At 43.2% G+C, this 24,107-nt stretch overlaps 1 protein-coding gene across 3 annotated transcripts in view; it reads right to left on the bottom strand.

Annotated features, from left to right (window-relative positions):
* Window positions 1-24,107, bottom strand: part of LUC7L (LUC7 like) — a 37,022-nt gene that overhangs the window by 7,786 nt on the left and 5,129 nt on the right. For all 3 annotated transcript variants that reach the window (XM_030301495.1, XM_030301497.1, XM_030301496.1), the window contains 3 exons: window positions 20,433-20,531; window positions 5,805-5,915; window positions 4,957-5,100 (listed from right to left, as the gene is read on the bottom strand). In XM_030301495.1, coding sequence (XP_030157355.1) covers window positions 4,957-5,100; window positions 5,805-5,915; window positions 20,433-20,531 — 354 coding nt within the window. The remainder of the gene's footprint in view (window positions 1-4,956; window positions 5,101-5,804; window positions 5,916-20,432; window positions 20,532-24,107) is intronic.

Raw genomic sequence — 24,107 nt, forward strand, 5'->3', positions numbered from 1 at the left:
CCAACAGTCACTGACCCTTACTTATGGGATCTTCCATTAATTCACACGTTCAAAATTCCCTGGCAAATGGAGATTAACGTAAGTTACCATGTCATTCATTCAACTGGTGGGCACTCTCATACACTGCGGGGAGGAGACTAGGTTGGTGCAACTAACAGGTGGTGCAACTGAATAATCTGAGAGCAAGACAGTGCATGCCATTACCAGAAATTCTTCCGGGCGTACGTCCTAGAACACGCTCATACACGTGCCAGCAAACAAGTGCAAGGGCACTTGCTGTGGAGCTGTCTGTAAGATGAGAAACCACCAACGGACAGTAACACGTCTGTGAAGCGGAAGCCTACAGCAATAACCTGAAGGAAGTTGTATGTAGCAACAAGGAGAGACCTTACAAATAGTGCTAAGTGAGGAATGCATGTGAGAGATGTGTATAGAATGGCAGCATTTAGGGGCGCCTGGGCGGCTCGGTTGGGCAGCCGACTTCGGCTCAGGTCATGTTCTCAAGGCCCGTGAGTCCATGAGTTAAAGCCCCACGTCAGGCTCTGTGCTGACAGCTCAGGGCCTGGAGCCTGCTTTGAGTTCTGTGTCTCCCTCTCTCTCTGCACCTCCCCCATTCGCGCCCTTGTTCTCAAAAATAAGCAAACATTGGGGCGCCTGGGTGGCGCAGTCGGTTAAGCGTCCGACTTCAGCCAGGTCACGATCTCGCGGTCCGTGAGTTCGAGCCCCGCGTCGGGCTCTGGGCTGATGGCTCAGAGCCTGGAGCCTGTTTCCGATGCTGTGTCTCCCTCTCTCTCTGCCCCTCCCCCATTCATGCTCTGTCTCTCTCTGTCCCAAAAATAAATAAACGTTGAAAAAAAAATTAAAAAAAAAAAAAAAAAAGCAAACATTAAAAATATTAAAAAAAAAAAAAGGCAGCATAAGGGACTTTTTATTTTTATTTTATTTTTTTTAACGTTTATTTATTTTTGAGACAGAGAGAGACAGAGCATGAACAGGGGAGGGGCAGAGAGAGAGGGAGACAGAGAAGCTGAAACAGGCTCCAGGCTCTGAGCTGTCAGCACAGAGCCCGATGCAGGGCTCGAACTCACGGACTGTGAGATCATGACCTGAGCCGAAGTCAGACGCTTAACCGACCGAGCCACCCAGGCGCCCCTATTTGGGACTTTTTAAACGCACAAAGCACACAACGCAGACGCAGACAGACACACACACACACACACACACACACACAGAGTTTACAGGCGGTACACATGCGTAATACCAGACAAAGACAAAACTGAATGCACAGTACGTCTGCCTCTGAGGAGGGAGAGAATGGGACTAGAGGGGGAAGGACTGGGAACCTGAATTTCCATTATGATGTGCTATAACTTTTTTTTTTAATGTTTTTATTTATTTTTGAAGGAGAGAGACAGAGAATAAGTGGGGGAGGAGCAGAGAGAGAAGGAGACACAAAATCCGAAGCAGGCTCCAGGCTCTGAGCTGTCAGCACAGAGCCCGACGCGGGGCTCGAACTCGCAAGCTATGAGATCATGACCCAAGTTGAAGTTGGACGCTAAACTGACTGAGCCACACAGGTGAACCATTGCTAAACAAAACCAAAAACCTTACTCAAAAACGTAAATATGCTGGGCACACGAATATCTGTGATATTCTGTCCCTTTCTAGTTTCAAAACTTTGAATACCACCGCCTCATATCTTTCAAAATAAACTCTATGCCTAGTTAAAAAAAAAAAAAAAAAGCCAATCTCAAAAGGTTATGTACTGTATGACTCCATCTACATAAGATTCTTGAAATAACCAGAATATACAGATAGAGGACAGACTGGTGGTTGCCAGGGGTCAGAGAAGTGGGTGTGGCTACAGAAGGATCGTGGGAGGGATCTCAGTGGTGATAGACTTTTGACTATCAACATCCTTTGTGATACTGTACTACAGTTTTTCAGCATGTTACCACTGGGGGAAACTGGCTAAAGGGTACATGGGATCTCTCTGCATAATTTCTTGAGACTACCCAACACACCCACCCTTGTCCACTACTAAAAGCAGAAAGGAACCCACAGGTGCCTTATTACCTTAGGTCAGCACTGCCCAGACCTGCCCAACACCACCCTGTCTTTCCCAGTGGTTTTAAGAAAGTGGTGCTGCCTCCTGGGGGCACCCTCAGTGATGAGGATGGAGGACAAATGGCCAGGGCAAGGATGCTAGGAGTCCTGGGCACGAAGAGCCACGCATGCTACATCCTGCTCCTGTGTGGGCTGTCTGCAGACATGCACACGATGAACCCCACATCTACAATTTTTTATGCCTACATACAAATCTCTGAGCCATCCTAAGGATTTCTGGTGTTTGCTCGGCTCTTAGAAGCTGAAAGAGCTGGGACACAGGACGTACCAACAGGCGACAGAGCTTCCCACTGGACAGAGCTGTCAGGACTCTCCTACATGTACACAAAAATTTCCCATTTCAATATACATCGGTTTAGATCCTACGTAAGGACGTATATACGTGATTTACATTTGTATAGATACTCAGGGACTTAAATCCTGTGCAGAATGCAAGATTTAAATATACATGCAATTTCCTGGATATGGATCTACTCTGTAAACCAGGAAAGACTGTTTGGAACTCTACCAACTCATACTAACATGGCAATGCCACTCAAGGTAACACCTGCAACTGTCACATTCGCAACCCATCCATCTTTTACCTTGAATACATCTAAGCATTTACATACAAAACATCCATCTGGGGTGGGGGGTGGGGGAGAACGCCTGGATGGCTCAGTCAGTTGAGCATCTGACTCTTGGTTTCAGCTCAGGTCATGATCTCACGGCTGGTGAGCTTGAGCCCCATGTCGGGCTCCGTGCTGACAGTGCAGAACCTGCTTGGGATTCTCTCTGCCTCTCCTCTTCTCAATCTGTCTCCCTTAAAATAAATAAAAATGCTGGGGGAAAAAAATTGTTTACAAAACATCCATCTGGGGGCACCTGGGTGGATCAGCTGGCTAAGTGTTCAACTTTGGCTCAGGTCATGACCTGGCAGTTCAGGAGTTCAAGCCCGAAATTGTACTCTGCACTAACACTGCAGAGCCTGCTTGGGATTCAGTCTCTCTCTGTGCCCCTCCCTCACTTGCGGTCTCTTTCTCTCAAAAGAAACAAACTTAAAAGAAAATCCATCTGTATTGTGAATTTTCTCCCTCTCATGTTCAAGAATGGACCATATCAGCTATATATGTCACTAAGCAGGTGCTGTCCTGCCAGGGGTATGAGGCATTATCTTGGCACCACCTTCCAGGAGATACCTTAAAAGTTGGAGATGACCCCAACCCCAGCACAGCCCTGTCCTGAGTAATCCTTCTGCTCCCTGTACTGACTGCCTCAGTGGGCATCGCTCTAACACCAACAGGCCCCTGGCACTATCCATGCATTCAGTTAGTCATTACCGAGCTCCTACTGCGTGTTCATCACCATGCTGAGCCAGGGGTGTACAGAGATAACCAAAGGGGACCTGACAACTACATGCCATCTGCTCACCTCTACCGGCCCCCACCACTCTAAGAACCGTCTCAGTTCATAGGTCTCCACTAAGGGGACTCCCAGGACCAAATTACTCTACCTGGAGACCCTTGGCAACACAAAGTCACTCTCAAACTCAGACCCCATTTCTTTTTTTTCTTCTTTAAAGAATTCTTTTATTTATTCTAATTTTTATTTATTTGTTTTTTGAGAGAGAAATGGACAATCTCAAGCAAGCTCCGTGCCCAATATAAAGCCCAACACGGGGCTCGATCTCACAACCCTGGGATCACCACGTGAGTTGAAGTCAAGAGTCGGACCCTCAATGGACTGAGCCACACAGATGCCCCCAGACCCCATTGCTTCTAAGCACCAGATTTCCTCAGAATGAAACATATCCATCTGTTCACATACTCTTCTCTCTGCACCCCCTCCCGCCTCCAGCACTGTCTCCACAAGAAGGGCATCCTCTGGCATGTTCACAACCAGAAAGTATCTGGCACATAGCTGGAGCTTAATAAGCATGTGCTACAGGAACACAACCATCCCACCTCCCTCTGACTCTACTGTTCCCACCATTCTCAAAGCCGACATGAGCCATTTCCCATTCCAGGAGTAAGGACTTGAGATCCAAAGCATATCTGATGGATACAATAATCTAGGAAGAACACGGTTGTCAGTGATACAAACAATGAGTCCCTGACTCATTTTTTCCACCGCACATCCTGGCCTGGCATCCCAGCCAACACCACTTGGATGCTACCCTCAGTCTGCACAGGTTCTCCCTATGAGAGATGTACTGTCGCCAAGGACACCCAGCTTTCATTCTCCAATATAACTCTGACCCGCTCATGCCAGCTGAGTAACCACCACAGCCCAGCAACCTCCTAGGGAGCCAGAGGATCAGAGAGTAAAATGACACCACTCTGGGGGTGCCTGGGTGGCTCAGTCGGTTAAGCGTCCTACTCTTGGTTTTGGCTGAGATCTGAGATCATGATCCCATGGTTGTGGGATCGAGCCCCACAATGGGCTATGCACTTACCGTGCAGAGTACAGCTGGGACTCTCTGTCCCTCCCCACTTATGCTCGAGCACTCTCTCTCTCTCTCAAAATAAATAAACGAACATTACAAAAAAAAAAAAAAAGAAGAAGACACCACTCCAGTGACTTCACTCTCAGGACTGCATTCTGCATATAGGTGTTATGCTCAGGGCTGGTAAGGGACTGGTCTGATGTCACACGAGTGTCACAGGGGGGCAGAGCAAAGGCACAAACCCAACTGTGCACAGACTCTAAATCCTACAATCCTATCCATACAGCATCTTATTTCCAACTTCTTTCCAATATTCAAAAAATTGAATGCTTTAATTTTAGCCCAAATGGTGAATCTTCTGGGGTTACTAAGTTTCCTCTTTCTTAAAGACATTTCCCACTAACCTCAGCTTCTTTTTTCTTTGCACGGACTTTTTCCACTTCCATAAGAATTTTCTGGGATTCATCAACATTTCCTTCAGCTCCCAGCTGCTCAGCTTTAGCAAGAAGTTTTCCGATTTCTTCATTCAACTCATGTACTTTTTCTGCCTACGGGAAGACAGAAATAATCAGGTAAGCAGACATCTAAAACCAAAAGACTAGAACAAAGAGAAAGTGAGTGGTTCTCTCACTGTTCTTCTGTCCCATTCCACCGGAATTAAAGAGAACAGCAAGGATCCTCACTGAACGCATGCAAAATACAGAAATTTTGACATCCTTACTAGCACTGTTGTGACCCTGACCTTAAACTAAACCTGGCCACTGCATCCCAGTAAGAGCATGTAAGACAGTAAGAGCATGTCTGTCACTTCCAACGTGGTGGTCAGGGTCATCACGGTGGTCATTTTCTGGGCTGTCTCTTCTCACTTCTATCACAACTCAACCTTCTGGGTAAAGGCCATAAAACATCCAGGTTTAAAGGTATAAATTTCTACTGTAAGCAAAATGCCTAATCATTTGGAATTTAATTTTAGAAATAAAGTAGCACCTTTGGTCCAGTTATCAACTGCACGTATCTTAAGTGATGCCTTTACAAAACTGAAAGTAAAGGACACCACAGAGACTTAGTTGTGCTGAAAGAGGGGGAGCAGAGGAGGGATGAACTGATAGGCCAGTTACACAAAGATCTACCTTCTTTATTCTGCAGTATAGGTGCCCCACAAACTAACCATTTCTCAACTAGCTTTCCCCCGTTTCCTATTTTACGTGGTGATGTTAAAAAAAAAACAAATGTTAATGTCTCCCAGGCATACCTTCGCAGAAACTTCTGCACTGATCTCCTCCTGCGTCTCTGCCAGTCGCTTCTTGGCAAGCTCAGTTCTCCGATCACACTCGGCAATAAAGGACTCCAAGTGATCCATTGCCTAGCTCAGGAGAAGCAGTGAGCTATGATCAGTTACATGTAGGGCCTTGGAACCCATTTATTCAATAGGACATACACTCCTGGGTTGGTTTCTTAAAAGCCTGTAAGTTCAGCGGGAAGATCTTAAACTACACTATAGCCAGCACGTCCATAATCACATTAAACCAAGGGGCTTTGTTAAACCAAGACTCAGAAGCATGGTCTTCTCATCTGTTTATTTCTAAAATTTGTAAAAGGACCCCCATCCCTCAATAACATTTCCAGGAATTTTTTTAATTAAAACACTTGGCCATAATTAACAGCGTTCTCTGAGGGGCAGGAAGGGTGGACTGAGACTAGTAACAGAGGCCCTCTGCTGGTGAGCTGTGGGGGATGCAGATGATGTACTCACTGGTCTGTGTGAGCCACGTAAATATTATTCCCTCATGTTCTGAGGGTAGAGTTCCCCCTTCCACCTCAAAACAAAACAATAGAACAAATATTACTGAGAGCTGTGAGTATGGTTAGTTATTGCCTACGGTCTAAAGTAGCAGGAAAACTGGTTACTACTTACCCAAAGAGATAAAGGAAAAGAAACTCTAGATACCTAATTGCTCACTCTGAAGAGTTTGTGGGAAACACTAAAATACGCTAATTAATAAGCTGCTTCGTAGGTTTTAGGCAGTTAATCTGTCATGACCAGTCAAAGGCTCCAGCGTAACTTCAGATAAACACACAAACAGATGTGTCAGGCTACGACCAGTGATTAGCACCTCCTAACTCACACCCACAAGTCAACTTGCAAATGTCGGCATTGTGTTAAATATGACAGCAACAGAGTTTAGAACAGGATGACATGACTAGACCATGTGAACTATCGCCAAAAAATACAGGAGAACAAACTCTGGGTAGAGTTCCTAGAAAGCAGATGGAAGGCCAACAGACCAAGTGGTGAGAATCTATGTCCCTCTGCCCAAAGATGGCCAGGGGAGAGTAGGTCAGCTGTCAAGAAACCACTCTACAAGGATCAGTGCCACAGTGGAATGGATAATAGGGACACTGGAGAGGGTTACTGTCTCCTCTAGAAATCTTAAATACTCTTTTCAAACAAATGCTTACTTGGAAGTAGGTCAAGACAGAGAAGAGGCTCTGTGACGATGCCAAGCCCCCCCAGGTGCTGAAGAAAAGTTAAAGCCTAATCATCCACTGAGGCCAATTCCCAATTTCACTCCATGATTTTGGAATTCAGGACCTCTTTCGTGTTGTTGGCCATCCAAATATTCCCCGATGTTTCGCTACATTTCAATCTAACAATCAGGAAAGCAAATGATCATCATGTGTCTGCATGCAGTGTACTTCCTGGAAAGATGTAGAGTTGACCAACTCTGCTGACAGGGTGGTAACTTACCAGGATCAAAGTGCCAGCAATCTGATACAAGTCCCATGCCACCTGTGCTCACATGGGATAATGGATCCCAGTAGACCATCCTAAATCGCCCCAGGTTCACCCACACAGAGGTGTCAAGTCTGTGGTGTAGTGTTCCTCCGTTATATACCCAAAAAGAGCAATCTCCCCTGAAACAGACCCACGAATCTACACATCAGGGGTCAAATGGGCAAGAGACATCTAATAACCCTGCCAAGGCCTTACCAATTAAAGCAACCAACTGCAGCTTCAGCAGAACCTCAATTAGCTACAGACTCACACATGTGATAAGCTAAAAACTAAATAGGAAACCTCACAACCCAAAATAGGCAGACCACAGGGACATCCTTTAACTGCCACATTCTTTAAAAGACGATGCTTTGTTCTACTGCTTCTTCTCTTCAAAGTGCTTGTCAAATTCAGATTGATTCCTAAAATATATCAAAGAGGAGGTTTAAATAATTTTTCTTAAAAAAAAAAACAAAAAAAAAGGTACCCAAGTCTAAAAATTAAGTCCTAATCACAGCCCACCATCGACCAGAACGTGACCCAACCTCTGTGGCTTAGGAATGGTACGAGGAAATATGAACTACTGAGGGTACCTGAGCACAGGGCTGGTGTACAATTGGCACACAAGTCTCACTGCTGCTGAAGGCTATTCCTGCACACGCAGGACCGTCTGGTGCTGCTCCCAGCCCAGCAGAAATGACAGTGGCCAGAAACAAGCATGTGCCATCAAGGAGACAGGTCACAGCACACATGTGCCCCTGTACTGTGTGACATATCCACACATGCCTTAAAAGAGCTGCACAGAAACTCTGAAAGTCTCCATTTCCCGGGTGAAAAAACTCAGGCACAGTTTCCAAACTACTAAGTAATGGCATCAGGGCGCAAGAACCCTTGTGGCTTGGCTCCAAAGTCCTTACACCCAATCTGCACAACTGTGAGGCGGTCAGTACCAGCCCAGTTCACAGACGAATAGGAAAAGTTAAAAGAACTTGCCCAAGGTCACAAAGGGATTCTAATCCAGAATATCTGACTTAGCAAATACAACTGTTACACTGTCATCTGTAGCTAGAAAAAGTAGGTATAATCACAACTGGTCTCCTATGGGATATTAAAGATAGCTTGGAAATTTAGTTGATATGGTGTGTAGTTTTTGGAAACCTGTGAAGTAAAACATCAAAAAGCAAGACAAGGGCGCCTGGGTGGCTCAGTCAGTTAAGCATCCGACTCCTGAGGTCGGCTCAGGTCGTGGTCTTGAAGTCGTGAGACGGAGCCCTGTGTCAGGCTTTGCACCGGTAGTGTGGAGGCTCCCTGGGATTCTTCGTCCCTCTCCCTCTGCCCCTCCCCTGCCCCTCTCCCACTTGCATGCATACACTATCCCTCTCAAAATAAATACACTTAAAAAAAAATTTTTTTTAAATAGGAAACAATTTGGGGAAAAAATGATCTCTACTGAATTTAAAAAATAAAATTTTTTGTTTTTTCAATATATGTATGCTAAAGGAAAGTGTTGCTCTGTAACTTTTTCATCGGCGAATATGTTAATATTGCGGTTTATTTGCCAGTGTTCAAGTCGAGAAATGTTATTTATAGAGATGACCTAGTAGCAAACATATTATATACCCATTTCCTAGGAAATTTCTGAATAAAACACTTTCAAGAAGTCAAGGCCTGGCCCTGGCATGTCAGGCTGAGGCTGTGTTAGGCTGGGAGCCTGTGGTGAGAATGGGGAGGCACCTTCTCCCAGATAAACTCCCAGAGGCTCCAGCCATCAAGCTCAAGCTGAGGGTCTAGGCAGGATATACCTACACAAAGAAATGCTTTTACAACAACCCCATCAGGACCACAAATAAATACCTTTTGATACCTCTGACTGGCAAAGTCCCCAAAATTTGGCCACTCACTGTTGGCAAAGATGTAAAATGGAACTCTTCTACACTGCTGGTGGGAACATTCATCCCTCCGGAGAACACTATGGCACCATCAAAATGAAAGATACCCTTCTGATCTAACAGTTCTGCATCTAGGAATCTCTCCCGGAATCATGTATGCAATGCCAATGTGTAATGCAGCACCATGATCATCAATAGGGGACTGGTCACATAATGTAGATATCCATGCTTTGGAATACTACGTAGCCACAAAAAGGAATAAGGAACTCTATACAAAGATACACTAACAAAGAGAACAAAAAAGGAGTAAGGATAGAATAAGTGTATAGTAGACTGCTATTTGTGTAAAAACAAAACAAAACAAAAGAAAAAAACGATAGAATACAGACATACTATCTGCCTCAGGTATGCACGTAAACTCTAAAGGAAACAGAACACTTAACTGGTTACTTCTAGAGGCAACCAGGTGACTGAAGAACTGAGCAGGAGAGCGGTTTCACAATGTACCTTCTATACTTTAAATTTTTGAACCTTATGAGAGTTCTACATGTTTTTACATTGCTAAGAGATGCTGCACCTTAGTGAAGTAACTGATCTAGGCAACTATCCTCAACTGTGCTTAAAGCATCAGGCTAAAGGCTGAAGGGGACCTTCACAACCAAGAGATAAAGGGTGTCTGTACCGACCAAGCCCACAGATCACTGTGCCAGCTGAGGTGATACAACAGGAAGGGCAAAGCTCTACCTCTGAAATCCTCCAGTCACAAAAGAAAGTAAATCTGATTATCAAGCCTCCAGATCTAACTCCTAGGGTACAGGAATTTCAAAGATAAGGGAAAACAGGTTAAAAAAACATCATGAGGATACAATCACCAAAGTCCAGGAGGAGACTTTAAGAAAATTAATTTCTTCAAAAAGATTTAAAAAGACTTACAAAAAGAAGTAAAAAGACTTACAAAGCACTCTAATGTGTAGCCCTTATTCTGAATCCTAAGTCAAACAAATAAAACTGTAAAAGAATCCTTTTTGAAGCAATCTGGGAAATTTGAACACTATCAAATGGTATATTATTTTTTAAAATGACTGTTTTTAATAAAGTCTTCAACTTCTAGATATACTCTTGCAGTATTTACAAATGAAATTCCATGTCTAGGAGTTACTATAAAATAATCCAGTGGGGGCACCTGGCCGGCTCAGTTGGTGGAGTGTGCAACTCCTGATCTCAGGCTTCTGGGTTCAAGCCCTATAGTGGCGGTAGATATTACTTAAAAAATAAAATCTTGGTGTGCCTGTGTGGCTCAGTCAGATAGTGTCCAACTTTGGCTCAGGTCATGATCTTGCAATTCGTGGGCTCGAGCCGTGTGCTGGGCTCTGTTCTGACAGCTCAGAGCATGGAGCCTGCTTCTGATTCTGTGTCTCCCTCTGAATCTGCCCCTACCCCACTTGTGCGGTCTCTCTCTCTCTCTCAAAAGTAAACATTCAAGGGGCGCCTGGGTGGCTCAGTCGGTTAAGCGTCCGACTTCGACTCAGATCACGATCTCGCGGTCCGTGAGTTCGAGCCCCATGTGGGGCTCTGGGCTGATGGCTCAGAGCCTGGAGCCTGCTTCCGATTCTGTGTCTCCCTCTCTCTCTGCCCCTCCCCCGTTCATGTTCTGTCTCTCTCTGTCTCAAAAATAAATAAAACGTTAAAAAAAAAAATTAAAAAAAAAATAAACATTAAAAAATAAATAAATAAATAAAATCAAATAAATAAAACCTTACAGGCATCTGGGTGGCTCAGGCGGTTAAGCATCTGCTTCTTGGTTTTGGCTCAGGTCATAATTTGTTCGTGAGTTTGGGCTCCGTATCAGGCTCTACACTGACAGCGTGGAGCCTGCTTGGGATTCTGTCTCCCTGTCTCTGCCCCTCCCCTGCTCACTGGCTCACTCTCTCTCTCTCTAAAAAAAAAAAAAAAAAAAAAATTAAAAAAATAAATAAAATCTTTAAAAAAATCCAGTGGGGAAACACAAGAAAAAAGATGAAACAAGAATCTTCATATCAATAATCACTCTAAGAATTGTTGCACAGGAGCTGCACTGGGAGACAGAACCCAGAAATTTCATTATAATATTCTGTTCAGTTCTGTATCTTTAGAACTTTCCCTTACCACATTTTAATTTTTATTATTTAAAAAAATTTTTTTAAGTTTATTTATTTTGAGAAATACAGAGACAGCGTGAATAGGGAGGGGCAGAGGGAGAGAGAGAGAGAGGGAGGGAGGGAGATTTGGAAGAAAAGTTAAGGCAAGACGAAACAGCTGGCAGTGAACTCGCCATTCCCAAGGCTTAGTGAGGGGTACAAGAAAATTCATTATATGATTACATCTACTTTTGATAATTGAGATTCTCCGCAGAAGTTTAAAAAAAATTCCCTGGTAAATCAACCTTTGACTTTTTTTTGTAGAGAAATAATCCATTTAATCATAACTTTAAACTGTTAGAAGTTCGATGAGCAGGACTCACTACCTCCTTTTGGCCAGCAGAGCCTCAGAATTCTGACCCACAGCCAACCCTTGACACACAGGCTTCCAGCAAATGCTCCGAAACAGTCTGCTAAAAACCTAACCCACCAAGGTCAACTTGTGCCAGTTAACCAGCAAGCTGTCCCTTTTGAGGCGCCTGGCTAGATTAGTCAGAAGAGCATGCGACTGAAGTAGGGTATAGAGATCATTTTTTTTTTTAAATTTTTTTTTTTCAACGTTTATTTATTTTTGGGACAGAGAGAGACAGAGCATGAATGGGGGAGGGGCAGAGAGAGAGGGAGACACAGAATCGGAAACAGGCTCCAGGCTCTGAGCCGTCAGCCCAGAGCCTGACGCGGGGCTCGAACTCACGGACCGCGAGATCGTGACCTGGCTAAAGTCGGACGCTTAACCGACTGCGCCACCCAGGCGCCCCGAGATCATTTAAATCAAAACAAGAAACGAAAGAACCAAGTTGTTGCTTTTAAAGTGTTTGCCTCCCCGCATTTTGACAGGTAAGAGACTTGAGAGGCAGAGAGAAAGGGGGAGAGAGAATTGACAGTGTGGAGCCTGATGCAGGGCCTGATCTCAAGATCAAGGATCAGGACCTGAACCAAAATCAAGAGTCAATGATTAACCAACTGAGCCACCCAGGTTCCCCTGCTTCCCTGCATTTTAAAGCAGTACTAAGTGACTGCCTCCAGGGAGGGGAGGGCACACTCTGTGTTTTAAAAGCCAGATCTACCAATTCTCTGATTAAGCAGTATGTGTTCAATGAGACCACAAAAAAAAAAAAAAAAACAAGAAACAAATCAAACAACCCCCCGCCCCCCCCCAAAAAACTATAGATGAACTCTCTAGTATACACAATTTTGTACCTTTGTCTTGCTCGTGACATCATAGCAATTCTAAGTCATTAAATAGATTTTATACAATTTCGAGGGCAGTCTATGACATGAGTTCTGTGTCCAATTTTCCAATCTTATAAACAATCCTACCATATTTGTTTACCAAGGCCTGCCTATATTTCTAATTACTTCCTAAGAATGGAGATTTGTAAAACTAAGTCACAAGGTAGAAATACACACACACACACACACATTTTGTTAAGATCTTCGTTTTGAGGGGTGCCTGGGTGGCTCATTCAGTTGAGTGTCTGACCACTGATTCTGACTCAGGTCATGATCTCATGGTTAGTGAGACTGAGCACGGAGCCTGCTTGGGATTCTCTCTCCCCGCTCTCTCTCTCTGCCCCTCCTCTGCTCACAGATGCTTGTACTTTCTTTCTCAAAATAAATAAATAAACTTAAAAAAAAAAAAAAGATTTTATCTTTGGGGGGCCTGGGTAACTCAGGTGAGCGTCTAACTCTTGATTTCAACTCAGGTCATGATCCCTGGATGGTGGGATAGAGCCCTGCATGAGGCTCTGTGCTGAGTGTGGAACCTGCTTGAGAGTCTCTCTCTCCCTCTTACCCTCCCCCCACTTACTTAAAAAAAAAAAAAAAAAGATTTTATTCTTAAGTAATCTCTATATCCAATGTGGGGCTTGAACCCACAACCCCAAGACCGAGCTGCACACTCCACCAACTGAGCCAACCAGGCACCCCAAGATAAAAATAGTTTTTTGTTTTTTTAAATTTTTTTTTTCAACATTTATTTATTTTTGGGACAGAGAGAGACAGAGCATGAACAGGGGAGGGGCAGAGAGAGAGGGAGACACAGAATCGGAAACAGGCTCCAGGCTCTGAGCCATCAGCCCAGAGCCTGATGCGGGGCTCGAACTCACAGACCGCGACATCGTGACCTGGCTGAAGTCAGACGCTTAACCAACTGCGCCACCCAGGCGCCCCTAATTTTTTTTTTTAACGTTTATTTATTTTTTTGAGACAGAAAGACAGAGCATGAACAAGGCAGGGTCAGAGAAAGGGAGACACAGAATCCGAAACAGGCTCCAGGCTCTGAGCTGTCAGCACAGAGCCTGACGCGGGGCTCAAACTCACGGACCGCGAGATCATGACCTGAGCCGAAGTCGGCTGCCCAACTGACTGAGCCACCCAGGCGCCCCTAAAAATAGTTCTAAATTTTCATTTCTGCCTATTATTGTGTTAGCTAACTGGACCTAATGACTATAAGTGACACCGAAAATGTAATTTTTTCTTCTCTCCTCCCACAAGAAATAATCACTTAAGAATTTGGTATATACTGGGATGCCTGGGTGGTTCCGTTGGTTAAGCATCAGACTCGATTTCTGTTCAGGTCATGATCTCACGGTTCATGGGATCGAGCCCTGTGTCAGGCTCTGTGCTGACAGCAGAGCCTGCTCGGGATTCTCCCTCCCTCTCTGCCCCTCCTCCACTCATGAACATGCTTGCCCTTTCAAAATAAATAAACATTAAAAAAAAATCTGGTGGGGTGTCTGGGTGGCTCAGTCGGTTAAGTATCCGACTTTGGCTCAGGTCATGATCTCACTGTGAGTTTGAGCTGTACTGACAGCTCAGAGCCTGGAGCCTGCTTTGGATTCTGTGTCTCCCTCTCTCTCTGCCTCTCCCCCACTCACACTCTGTCTCTCTCTCAAAAATAAACATTAAAAAAATTTTTTTTTCTTAAAAACTGGTATATGCTTTTATTTAAAAAAAATTTTTTTTAAACTTCATTCATTTTTGAGAGTGAGACAGAGCATGAGTGGGGGAGGGGCAGAGAGAGAAGGAGACAGAATCAGAAGCAGGCTCCAGGCTCCGAGCTGTCTGCACAGGGCCCTATACCAGGCTCGAACCCACGGACTGTGAGATCATGACCTGAGCCGAAGTCAGACGCTCAACCAACTGAGCCACCCAGGTGCCCCAAAAACTGGGATATTTTAAACATTGCATTAAGATGCATATACAAGAACACAATTTTCATTCCCACCAAACAGGACAATTTGGTAAGTTTCCATTTTCTTCTTCACATCATGTATCTTCTATGATCTACAACTGTGCAGTATTTCACTTTATTGTGACACAACTACTTTAGCCCCTCCAAAAACATCCATGTTTGGGTATCTCCATTTTTCCACTAATTCAAAATGATGCAATGAACACCTTCCATCTTCTCATACACACGCAATATTCTTGTAGGACAACTTGCTACAAATTGCTTAGAGGTGACTCAAATCTCTAAGCGCTTTAATTATTTTTAAGGTGTCTTTATTTTTGAGAGCGAGACAGCGTGAGCAGGGGAGGGGCAAAAAGAGAGGGAGACACACACACACACTCCTTACATAACAAAAATCGTTTAAAATAGAACTCAAACACCTGTTATCTTTAATATATTTGATAAAGTTTTCAACATTAAAACAAAACACATGTTCTGAGTTTGTGGTCAGTTGTCCCCCAACAGGCCTACTGCAGGGAGTCTGACCCCTCTGCCAGCACCATTAATTCTGGCAAATAACAGTGGGCTTCAGACACTTCCAGAGATTTTGGTAAATGGTTGGCCTATCTAATTATTGCCAACATGGAGATTCTACCAAAACACTGGATGAGGTACACAAAAATATAAGTTACTAAGAAAAAGCAGAATAAAGGGTGCCTGGGTGGCTGAGTTGGTTGAGCATGTGACTCTTGATTTTGGCTCAGGTCATGATCCCAGGATTGTGAGATCGACCTGCACATCAGGCTCTGCGCTTAAAATTCTCTCTCCCTCTGTCCTGTTTCCCACTCTCGCACAAACACATTCTCTCTCTCTCTCAAAAAGAAAAGAAAAAAAAAAAAAAAAAAGAAAAATCAGAACAAATCATGGATTAGAGGTGGTTTACAACCTATGACAATGAAACCCGTATTCATCTCCTAACAGTGATGACCACACCACACTGCAGCCTTTCCAGAAACCAACCTCAAGATGGGCACCTGGGAGCCGTTGGTCCCAGGCCTCCGGCTCGGATAGTGCAGGGGCCGAACGGCAGGCTCGGAGGCCAGCACCACCATCAGGTCTTCAGAGGGCAGCAGCAGAACAGGGACAGCAAGAATTAGCATACTGACCATATTTGGCCAAAAAGCTTCTGAGGGGTTCTGCTTCTCAAAATTGCAATTCTGACAAGAAGTACCACAACTAGCCTTTCTGATAAACCTATCTGTTCATCTTGAATCAACTATCTTTAAAAGATCAAAGTGACCTCCGGAGAGAGCTACTGGATGGCTGGTCACAGAAAGGGGAGACTTTTCACCAGAGCCTTTTAGACTTCTGGAATCTCCCACAGTAAACATGTATTACCTACCAAAGAGATTTAAAAATTGGTTTTCATCAAATTAACTTAACAAATCTGTATTTTGAGAAAAGCCTTTATCTTCCCTAAAAAGTTTATACTGTAAAACTAAGGAGATGAGAAGTTATTTTAGGGGCGAGGCGCCTCTGTGGATAAGTTGAGCATCCGACTTCGGCTCAGGTCATGATCTCACAGCTCGTGGGTTTGAGCCCCGCATTGGGCTGTGTGCTGACAGCTCAGAGCCTGGAGCCTGCTTCGGATTCCGTGTCTCCCTTTCTCTCTGCCCCTCTCTGGCTCACGCTCTGTCTCTCAAAAATGAATAAATGCTAAAAAAAAAAAAAAAAAAAAAAAAAGTCATTTTACAGGCACCTGGGTGGCTTAGTCAGTTAAGCATCAGACTTTGGCTTAGATCATGACCTCACAGTTTTCAGTTTCATGAATTCATGAATTCAGTTTCATGAATGCAGAGCCCACTCTGGATCCTGTCTCCCTCTCTCTGCCCTTCCCGCTCCTCAAAAGGAAAAAAACATTTTTAAAAAAGTTATTTTAGCTTGGTATCGTAAAGTTAGGCCACTTTTAATTACTTAGAGTAATCCGTGTACATCCAGTGTTGATATGTATAAATTAAAAACTCAAAAGGTGGGGCATGGGCATCATTATCTTAAAACCAATGAAGAAACTTTTAAGGTAAAAAATCTCCCTCTTCTCCCTAACACCTAGAGGTGTCTTCTTAGCTTCACAGAACAACAGTCCACTGTGTGACAGAACAATATATTTATTTTTTTCTTTTTTAAGAAGATTTTATTTTTGTGGGGCGCCTGGGTGGCTCAGTTAAGCGTCCAACTCTTGGTTTCGGCTTAGGTCATGATTGCGCAGTTTGTGGGTTCGAGCCCCATGTCAAGGCAGGCTCTGTGCTGAGAGCGCAGAGCCCCTTGGGATCCTCTCTCTCTCTCTCTCTCTCTCTCTCACAAAATAAATACATAAGTAGATTAAATAAATACACACACACACATATCCAATGTGGGGCTTGAACTAACAACCCAGAGACCAAGAGGTGCACACTGTATGGACTTAAGCCACCCAGGCACTTCGTGACAATTTATATAACTAGTTCTCCATTAATAGTTGCATTACAGCCTCTTTTTTTCCCTTTAAAAAAAAAGTTGCAATGAGCATCTTTTGCATATACATTTGCACGTATCCCTAAGATATGTTCCCAAGAGCACAGTTTTTTAAAGTTTTTTATTTTGAGAGAGAGAGAAATCACACATGTGTGCATGGGGGAGGGGTAGAGAGAGGGGGAGAGAATCCCAAGCAGGCTCCACACTGTCGGCGCAAAGCTCAATGCAGGGCTTGATCCCACGAACCATGAGATCATGACCTGGGCCAAAATCAAAAGTCGAACGCTTAACCGACTGAGCCACCCAGGCATCCCCTGGCTATCAAACATTTTAATTTGAGCCACCTGTAAAATCAAAAATTATTTTTAAGGAGTTGGGGGGAGGGGTAGTTTCCTTTTTCACTGAAAAATTCCTATGTGTGATAAATTTTCTCATAGCACAAAAAAGTCTCTTGACCCCTCCAAGCAAGTTACGAGTGTTCATAATCTCTAAAACACCTCTCTGCACATCTAAACATGTCAACAAGTGTACACCACCCTTCCCTGTTAAAAAAAAAAAAAATACACACTATGGAGGGGTGCCTGGCTGGCTCGGTCAGTAGAGCATGCAACTCTTAATCTCAGGGTCATGAGTTCACGCCCCATATTAGGCACAGAGCTCACAAATAACTAAATACTGTATGCGATTTACAACAACGTTTAAAAAAAAAAAAAAACCACACTATGGAAGCATCATATCACACTTTGCTTATCCACTTAATCTACCTTGCAGATAAATTCACTTCAGTGATACAGTGAACTAACTCAATTCTCTTTTCACAGCTCTACTTCATTCCATCCTAAAGAGCAACTATGATTTAGCCAGTCCCTTATCGAGGAAGTCTACTTGGTTCCTGTTTTCTATGGTTACAAATGCTGTAGGAATATTCCAGAACAAATTTATCTTTGTACGTATGGGAAGTATTACCAGTGAGATATAATCTTAGAACTGGCCATCCTGGGATGTGCTTTCACATCTTCAGATGTTGAATTACCCACGAGGTGTATTATCAGGATTACTTAATTCTTCATCTCTTCAGTTCTGAATGAGGGAGAGCACCTACCACAGGATTAGATGCCCGCTAGGAAATGTCCTTTTCCATTCTTTACCCATTTTCTATTGAGCCACTAATACCATTCTAGTCAATTACGATGAATTTTACATAGAACTAGCTAGTTGTCATCCACACTGCAAATATTCTATCCCAGCTTATTCTCATTGTATGGAAGGCAATTTCTTTTAGTAACCTCTACAACCAACGTGGGACTGAAACTCATGACTCAGATCAGCAGTCACATGCTCTTCCAAGTGAGCAGGCCAGGCACCCCACATATGGGTATTTTTGATACACTAAATTTTTACGTTTTTACACAAATGCACACATCTTTCTCTTACAGCTTCTAGACTTTATAGCACCGAGATGACAAAACAAAATCCATTTTGGGGGGATCCACCTGGGATGTACTGGTTGGTACATAGTTTACTGTTCGTTAAAAACAAATCCAGTTTCTCCATACTGGCGGAACACACCTCCTTCAAAATACACTACATGACTGCGTGTTTCAGCCTGTTTCCAGTTCTTCTACTAATCTATTTCGTAGTTGTAAATTCATCAGGTCATTTAAAAAAATGCATGGACATTCTGATCTAGCAGAAATGCTGAGACTTATGATCCAGAAAACACTGCTGAAACTGAGATTTCAAACAGACACTGGTGTACATACCAGTTTCTGAAACCTGACATCCCAAGATAATGGCCTCTTCACATAAGCATTTGCAGTTTACTGAAGAATGAAACTCACAATACAGAAAAATTCCCTTTCTGAGCCTCTTCTGTTAGGTGAGCTGTTGCTAAAGGCATTTTTATTTTTAGTTAATTCCAAGATTCAACACTGAGAACACGCTGTAGCTAAAGAATGAATCCGAAAAAGAATTGTTAATTTTCATCACTTTAAAAGCTACTGGATTAAATAGAATTTACTCAAGTTATAATACATCCTTCAAAATGGCCTTTGGTGAGGAGGAAATGCCTTTCCTTGGGTTTTGTTTTTCCCTGACTCCCTCACACCAAGTTCTGTCCCTTCCCAGTCTTCACTCAGAACCATTCTGAATGGCATCAACGCCACCCCACCCTTTAGTTACTTAGAGACAGACAGTGTACGAGTGGGACAGGGGCAAAGATAAAGGGAGGCGCCAGTGCAAAGCCCAAAGCAGGGCTCGAACTCACAAAACTGTGAGATCATGACCCGAGCCGAAACCAAGAGTTGGCTGCTCAACCGACTGAGCCCCTCAGAGGCCCCTACATCAAACCCCTTCACTGACCTCTAGTCATACTAGCGATGGATGATTAGAGAGAAGAAAAAACTTAGAGTGACTCTAAATCCTGCATTCTCAATGGAGAAAGGGGTGAAAACGGCTTAAAGGATGAAAAAAAATCTTAGATATCACAATGGTTTGTGGCCTGGAAATGACCACAGCATGTAAGCTAATATGCAGGGTATCTATGGTAACAAAATTTCATGGAGGGGCAAGGGACAGACAAATTAGGAATAAAGGTCTAAAAGGGCTCCTTTGGGAGGCAACATTTTTTTTTAAAGTTGCGAAGTTCCATTTTATTACCACTAAATTGCAAAAACTTAACACTAAAGGGGTATAAACTGGTATCATGGCTTCATCAACAACAGAGTAACAATAAAAACAACATACAGAAAAAGGACGTTACAGAACTATCCTGCAAGGATCAACACATGCATCCCCTACAAGCCAGCAATTTCCTTCCTCGGAATAGACCCTAGATAAATCCTAATACGTGTGCACCAAAAAGATATTCAAGAACATTCATAATACTGTTTGTAACAGCAAAAAAAAAACCTAGAATCAACCTGTCTGTGAATAATGAATGGAGTTTGGGGAATAGTCAAGCAGCAATGAAAACAAACCATATCCAACAAAATGGGTAAAAAGAGACATACTGAATGAAAAAATAAGATTACCAAGTATCTATATTACGAAACAATTTTTCTAAAGCTTAAAAACAGGCAAAAATATAATGTTCAAAGAATCATAATAATACGTAATAAAAAACACCTTGAAAAGGAAAGGATACATATGAAACGCACAACAGTGTCGGGGTGGCAGACATAGAGGTAGAGACCAAATGATACTGGCCATGTTCTAACTCTAAGGGAGAGTGGTGGCATAGTAAGTATCTCTTCGATTATTTTGCTTCATAACTTACAAATCTCACGTTATTCTCATTAGTTGATATTTGGCTCTTCACAGTAGGGATGAATTAACACCAAAAAAAACTTACATCTAATTCAAAAAACAGGTCCCTTTCTTTACTTGCAATCTCATAGTCTGCTCGGAGGGCCAAGTCGTGGATTTTGGTACATTCTCCTAAATCCATGCGCTGTAAGAAAGAAACAAAAATTTACACATGAGCATCTACTCATTGCAGAAAGCACATGACCTGGTGTTTCAACTGTCACCAAAACAAACAATACCTCTTTGAATAATAAACTAGAATAAATAAATTAAGAAACCATACGTAGCCAAGAAGCCTTACTTTTCTTTCACCACGATTATGTGACACTTGTATGCATTTAAGTGTGAAGGTTTGTATCTCTTTCAAAGCCAGAAACAGAGTAACTATGAAAACCACATTAATTAGCTTTTGCTAGTTTTATTTTTGCATCAGTCATAGAAGAAACGTCTATTCAGTGAATATCAGCATGGGGGAGGGGAAGGTAGCAAGGAAAAGGCCAGAAAACAAGATGCCATCAATACAAATTTCTAGGCATTCCTTCCTATAATCCTCACTACTCAAGATGATCAATGCTTCGGGTGCAGAGATAAGGAAAAGGAAAGAGCAGATATCGATCAGATTTTGGCAATTCTAACAGAACCTAACGCTTAGTTTTGTGTAGCTCTTTGTATACCAGAAGGCATAAAGCAGAATAGGCCAATTCAGAGCCAAAAGAATCCTCCAAACATTCTCCTAACCTCGTAAATGACCCTTGACATAATTGGGGACATAGACTGCGCCACAAAAGGCTCTTTTACTAAAACAAATGATTTGTGTTACCGGTAACATTAGCCTGACGTGACATGCTATCATGTGTCGTACACATATGTAAAACAAACAACAGGGCACACTCCTTAACTAAATTCGGAGGGTGGGACTCTGTGATGGCACCCTCCACCTCTGGCCATCACGAGAGCACAAGGAAAGTTTGTATGCTGAGGATCATGCTATCAAGTCAGACAGGGCAAGTTAACAAAAGCCAATACCACAATGAGGAGACATCTCTGAAATCCAAGCACTTGGGACAAAAGCACAGGTATACATAACTAGCAAACAAAGAATGATGGGAGTCCAGGACCTCCTGTAAGCTCAAACTACAACTATGTCCAAAATGAGTTCAAAACCTTTGTGGATTATAAAGTCCTTAACATCTTAGGCAAATTAGGGAGTCTCGCGGTACCTAACTCTTGAACCGCAGTCTCACAGAAGGTGCGTGCCATGCTCACTAACGAAACGTCCTTTAGAATCACCAGTGAGAACCAACAGTGGGCTCCCTGGTGTAGAGCTTATCTTCATTTGATCTTCATTTTGATCATCTTCTGCATTTAAATGCTGATGACCTTTTTTCTCCTTCATTGTTATTATCGTGAAGTCATATGCAGCTCACGTATGTTGGTTCACAGGGGCATCTAGAGGCAGGGCAATAGTAGTTCTAGAAGCCAAAGTTGCAAATAGAATCGCTGTCCCTGTACTGCAGACAACTTTTGCTTCATTCACTCTTACGTATCAATACAATTTTTTAAAATATAGTCTCCACAAGAGAAAGGTAAGCACTATAGCTGCAAAATAACTGGCAAACACCAGGAATACTTAAAAGCTAATGCAAGTTCTGTATCTCAAAGAAAACCTACCATCAGAGGAAACACTAAAACCTGAAGTACTAAGCCTTCAGTACATGTAATGTAATTTCAGGAATAGAATTTACTCATTCTACTTATGTAGAACACCCAGTGCTCATCCCAATAAGTGCCCTCCTTAATGCACATTGGCCATCTCGCCCATCCCCCCAACCAACACCCCAGGCAGCAACCCAGTTTGTTCTCTGTATTTAAGAGTCTCTTATGGTTTGTCTCCCTCTCTGTTTTAATCTTTTTTAAAATTTTTTTTAATGTTTATTTATTTTTGAGAGAGAGAGAGAGAGAGACACAGAGTGTGAGCAAGGGAAGGGCCCAGAGAGAGAGGGAGACACAGAATCCAAAGCAGGCTCCAAAGCAGAATCCGAAGCTGTCAGCACAGAGCCCGATGCCAGGCTCGAACCCACGAGCTCTGAGATCATGACCGGAGCCGAAGTCAGACACCCAACCGACTGAGCCACCCAGGCGCCCCCTCTCTGTTTTTATCTTATTTTTGTTTCCCCTCTCCTATGTTCATCTGTTTTCTTTCTTCAATTACACATAGGAACGAAACCATACAGTATTTGTCTCTGACTTATTTTGCTTAGCATAATACACTCTGGTTCCATCCACACTGTTGCAAATGGCAAGATCTCATTCTTTTTGATCATCCGATGACATTCCGTTGTATGTACACCACAGCTTCCTTATCCATTCATCAGTAGATGGACACTTCGGCTCTTTCCATATTTTGGCTATCGTCATTAGTGCCGCTATCAACACTGGGGTGCATGTGCCCCTTCGAATAAGCATTTTTGTATCCTTTGGATAAATACCTAGCAGTGCAATTGCTGGGTCATAGGATTAAGTACTAAGCATCTTAAGTACAAATCAACCTCCATTCTAAAAATTTAAATTGTCACGGGGTGCCTGGGTGGCTCAGTTGGTTAAGCCTCTGACTTCCGCTCGGGTCACAATCTCACGGTTCATGAGTTCGAACCCCGCAATGGGCTCTGCATGAACAGTGCAGAGCCTACTTGGGATTCTCTCTTTCTTTCTCTCTCTCTCAAAAAATAAAAAATAATTTAAGAAAACAAAAATTTTAATTGTCAGGAAAATTTTGACATTTGTGAACCACACAAGAAGAAATTCACTGCTGTCTTCCTTTGGGTGAGAACTCTCAGGCAGCCACTGTAATGCAAGCAGTGGACAGGGCTGGGTTCCATGGTTACTCCCTGTCTATATATTTTCAGCTTTGCCAAGGAGGGAACAAAGTACTGGCTAATTTCCCTGGCAGCTGAACACCAAGCAGAGCTGCAATGTCACATTAGGCCCTTCCAGAAGATTTCAAATGGCTGTTAAATCCAGCTTGTCAGATCTTTTTTACCGAACAAATATCTGTGTTCGCTACCTCCTAGTGGTCTCACACCGGGCAGGGAACTAAACACACAGGGCAGGGAACTAAAGGCTCTTTCCAGAACATGTGGAAAACAAGTTCTTCCACTGAGGCAAGTTACACTACCTTCCCTCCAGTTATCTTACTCTCCCAAACTTAACAACCAATACTGTATTTTCCCATTAAGCTGTTTTTTTCAAGTTTATTTATTTATTTTGAGGTGCCTGGGTGGCTCAGTCAATTAAGCGTCAACTCTTGGTTTTCACTCAGGTCATAATCTCACAGTTTCATGGGGTCGAGCCCCGCGTTGGGCTCTGCGCTGGTGGCATGGAGCCTGCTTGGGATTCTCCCTCTCCCTCTCTGCCCCTCCCCCATTTGCACTGTCTCAACCTCTCTCAAAATAAATAAACTTAAAAATTGGAGGGATTGCTCTTGCTGCTTGGGATTGGAACAGAGGGAGAAAGGGAAAATTTATTTATTTTGAGAAACAGAGCACGAGCAAGCGCACGCACACACTAGAGGGAGAGAGGGAAAAAGAGAATCCCAAGCAGGCTCCATACTGTCAGCACCGAGCCTGATGCGGGGTTTGAACTCATGAACTGTGAGATCATGACGTGAGCTGAGATGGAGTCAGACACTTAACCGATTGAGCCACCCAAGGGCCCAATAGCC

This window comes from Lynx canadensis, chromosome E3 (genome assembly GCF_007474595.2).
Source record: "Lynx canadensis isolate LIC74 chromosome E3, mLynCan4.pri.v2, whole genome shotgun sequence".
NCBI lineage: Eukaryota > Metazoa > Chordata > Mammalia > Carnivora > Felidae > Lynx > Lynx canadensis.